We start from the raw sequence: 3,836 nt of genomic DNA on the forward strand, positions 1-3,836 counted from the left end.
TTCATATAACTCAAAGTCTGATTCACATGTTGTTTGATGAACAGGAAACAGATATATAAAAAGGAGATGTTGTTGTTAGCAGCAGTTAGCATTGGAGTTATCTGTTGACCAACATGTTGTTTCCTGTTAGCCAACAAGCTGGTTGGCAGTTCTGGACTTTAGAGAGGGTTAGGGACTGTTTGTTATTTATGTGGGGGGATGAGTGGTCCAAAGAGGGGGAATCCTGACAAATAATTTGTTAAGTACTGGGGAGGGACTGTTTTTGATTGTACTGAAATGTGTCTCATGTTACGTTTGTGTGTCTGCACCTGTTCAATAAAACAACATGTGACTCAGATGGGTCTGAAGGTAGATGTTGTCACTTCTGATGGAGCTAGGCTAACAGTTTCCCTTTACCTCCAGTCTTTGTGCTAAGCTAAGCTAAACTGGACATTCACCTGAAACATGTGACTGTGAGACAGAGAACAGAAACAGCTCCTGTCTACATGTGTGAAGACATTTTTGAAAACATTTATTTTTCCTCCATTTAAGATAAAAAATTCTGTCCACACAACCTTCGTTTTAAAATGTCTTTCTTGCCTCCTTTCGGTCGTGAGGCGTCCCAGACGCAGCATCAGTTGTGATCTACTATGACACACTACATGGGATAAACAATGCATTATCACGCACAACACTCGTTCATGATCCGAGCCGACACCGTGCGACGGCTGCGTCAGGTTATAATCAGGCTGATACCGTGCAGTCTCAACTCAGCTTTAGTTGCTCTGTTTCAACAACGTTTCAAAAAACATGCACGCAAGCCGATATTCAACCGAGCAGTTGTGTCAGGGGACGCAGAGACTGACACCAACAGTGAGGAAGAAAATATATAAACAATACCTGTAATTTGTGAAGTGAAGAGTGGAGAAAACTCTGCTAGCTGCTAGGCTAATTCATGCAGTGTAAAAGTGTTAGCACTAATAACAGGTGACGAGCAGAACTGGGTGAAATGCTCAGATGATTTCTTCTTCTTCTCAAATCAAATCATATCAAGGCAGACTGTGATATCTGCAAATATCGTTTGGTTGTCCAAAGATTCGATATAATATCATATACAGTGATGAATCTGGTGAGTTACAACTGGACTTAAGATGTTTTCAAATCTCACTTTGTGTGGACGAGAGGTCAAAACGTAGAGGAGAATATCTGTTTTCATAAATGTCTGTAAAGGTGTAAACAGAGCCTGAGTGTGAGTGTGAGTGTGTGAGTGTGAGTGTGTGTGTGAGTGTGTGTGATGTCAGAGAGAATAAACCTGACTGACTGTGTGTCGTTGCTCGTTGAGGCTCGTCTTCGCTGCAGTTTGTGGAACCAGCAGGAGAATCTGAAGGTGAGACGACTGGAGGCCGAGGAGAGTTTACTGGGACTGAAGCACAGACTGGACCAGCTGGACTCACTGCTCACACACACACCATGACACACACACACACACACACACACACACACACACACACACACACGAGTCATGTTAGAGACTGTACAGATACGAAACATCCAGGTTTGTTTATCAGGAAAAACTCACGAAACACGTCTGAAACTTGATACATGAAGTCGTTCAGTCGCTGCTGCGGAGCTTTGCATCGACACGGTGAGCTGTGAAGTTTATCAGCCAACTCTCTGAGGACAAGACTGAACTTTCAGTCTCAACTTTCTGCTTCCTGAATTGTTGCTACAGTCAATCAGAGCGCCGACATTACATCACAGAGGGTTAGGGTTAACCTGAACTCCTCGTCACTGAAGACGTTTCTCTGCTGAAACACTGAAGATAAATTTCACCTGTGTGTGTGTGTGTGAAGTTTGTTGCTTACACAGACTCATTACCTCAGTGACTGATGGACAAACATTCAGACCACAGGGGGGCAGTAACGAGTCTGTTCAGGCTTCATGCAGCAGAATGAAGAACTCGGTATTGAGACGTGTGTCACACTGTGTGCAGACACCACTTTATTTTACAGTGTTGAAATATCTTATTTATTGTTGATGTTTACAGTGACATTAATGAACATCAGCGTCTTTGTGGCCTTTAACACTTGGATTTATTTACTGTTTGTGTTTAACTGTTTGTTTTTGTTTGTTGTCACTGTAATGTTGTTACTCTGTATGACATCATACTGTCTGTATGACATCATACTGTCTGTATGACATCATACTGTCTGTATGACATCAAACGATATGATGTGTCTGATTGTCTGAAAGCCAGTCGACCTCTCAGGTCCTGAGGAAATAAATGAGCATGATGAACTCTGCAGAGACATTTGGTTTCAGACTGAGCAGCTGATCAGAGACTTTACAGACGTCTCTCAGTTTATTAAAACTTCAGCTTCTCATCAGACCCTCCCTCCCTCATCAGACCCTCCCTCCCTCATCAGACCCTCCCTCCCTCATCAGATCTTTCCTCTGACAACCATCATGTCTGATATTAAAAAACTGTTTAATATATTTTGATCTTTTCAAATATATTTTTCAGCCTCACTGAGGAGTAAAAACAAAAGGTTTCATCCCAGATTCTCAACAATGAGTGAAAACTGTGACATTAACCTGTGAGATGAGCGACAGGTCGGACTGATGTAATAAATATACAGAGTGTTATTATTATTATCACAGGTTTCATGTAATGTACCAGGGAAAAGTCTTCAGTGATGAAGACGAACAGTTCATTTCACACCTGTTTCTGTCTCTGTGGGAGGCCAAGTGCTGATGCTGCGTTCAAGTCAAATGGGACAAATGGTGGAGGTTCAGAAAGGTGACGACGACAGCAAAGTTAAAAACACTGAGAACTTTGTATTTGGGTTTAAACATCAGACTGATGCTTGTGTCAGATGTTGGATGCTGAAGTGAACTCTAATAATTACAGTCACTCCCATGTGACATGAACGCAGCATTAACATCACTGTTTGTGACTGTAACTGAATATTTCTGACGTCTGTGAATGCAACAGCACTGAGCTGAAGCTTGTGGTGCCTTCATGAACACAAAACAGATTATGTAATATTGGCTGTATAAATATGAATATGAATGTATGAAGATGATATTAAAGACGTCCTGTTGAACGAAACAAACACACCTGCTGTTCCTGTGCTCTCAGCCCTCAGTCCTGTCTGTCAGGAAGCAGCAGCTCCGCTCTCAGTGCATCTCACAGTCAGACTCTCAGGTGTTCCAGGTGTGCTGCTGCTGCGTCACCTCTCTGTTGTCACAGTGACTGTCGCTAGGCAACTGAGCACCTCGGAGCTGCAGCAGCTGCTGTCGACCTGCTGGAGGAGAGGCTGACAGACAGACAGACAGACAGACAGGTGAGCGTCTTCAGAGAGGACAGTTGGTCTGAGACAAACAGCAGTCAGCAGGTAAACTCACCTGCAGGTCTCCATGACAACAGGCGTCCAACAGTTTGAGGCAGAGAGACGTTTGATTCATCAGCTTCTGTCTCACTGAGTCACTGAGCTCAGAGTCTGAGGACACGTCAACCAGCAACTTCAACAGGCAACGCAGCAACACGCCAACTCGACACTCCATCCTGAGAGACAGAGACAGAGTTAGAAACAGCAGCAGTTCCTGTGTTCAGCCTGCAGAGGTCAGACTTGAGTTTCTGTTTTTAATCTCCACAGATTTAAAAACATCTCCTGTGAACCATGTGTGACTTTACTTTGAAAGGACAGCCACAGGAAGTGTCCACGCTCAGCAGTCAGACAGGAGTCAGGTTAATCTCCAGGGCTGGTACCTGCGGTTATTCCACAGGCTAGTTAATAACATGTCAGGCAGGAAATCCAAAGTGTGGGATCATTTTGAGAAGGTGAAGGACGAAC

At 43.6% G+C, this 3,836-nt stretch overlaps 1 protein-coding gene across 2 annotated transcripts in view; it reads right to left on the reverse strand.

Moving 5' to 3' along the window:
• Nucleotides 1-6: 6 nt before the first annotated feature.
• The window catches only part of tti2 (TELO2 interacting protein 2), an 8,511-nt gene continuing 4,681 nt past the window's right edge, over nt 7-3,836 (reverse strand). For both annotated transcript variants that reach the window (XM_050051520.1, XM_050051519.1), the window contains 3 exons: nt 3,388-3,547; nt 3,101-3,299; nt 7-1,432 (listed from right to left, as the gene is read on the reverse strand). In XM_050051520.1, the coding sequence (XP_049907477.1) occupies nt 3,213-3,299; nt 3,388-3,547 (247 nt within the window). In that variant the 3' untranslated portion in view covers nt 7-1,432; nt 3,101-3,212. The remainder of the gene's footprint in view (nt 1,433-3,100; nt 3,300-3,387; nt 3,548-3,836) is intronic.

This window comes from Epinephelus moara, chromosome 8, assembly GCF_006386435.1.
Source record: "Epinephelus moara isolate mb chromosome 8, YSFRI_EMoa_1.0, whole genome shotgun sequence".
Taxonomy (NCBI): domain Eukaryota; kingdom Metazoa; phylum Chordata; class Actinopteri; order Perciformes; family Serranidae; genus Epinephelus; species Epinephelus moara.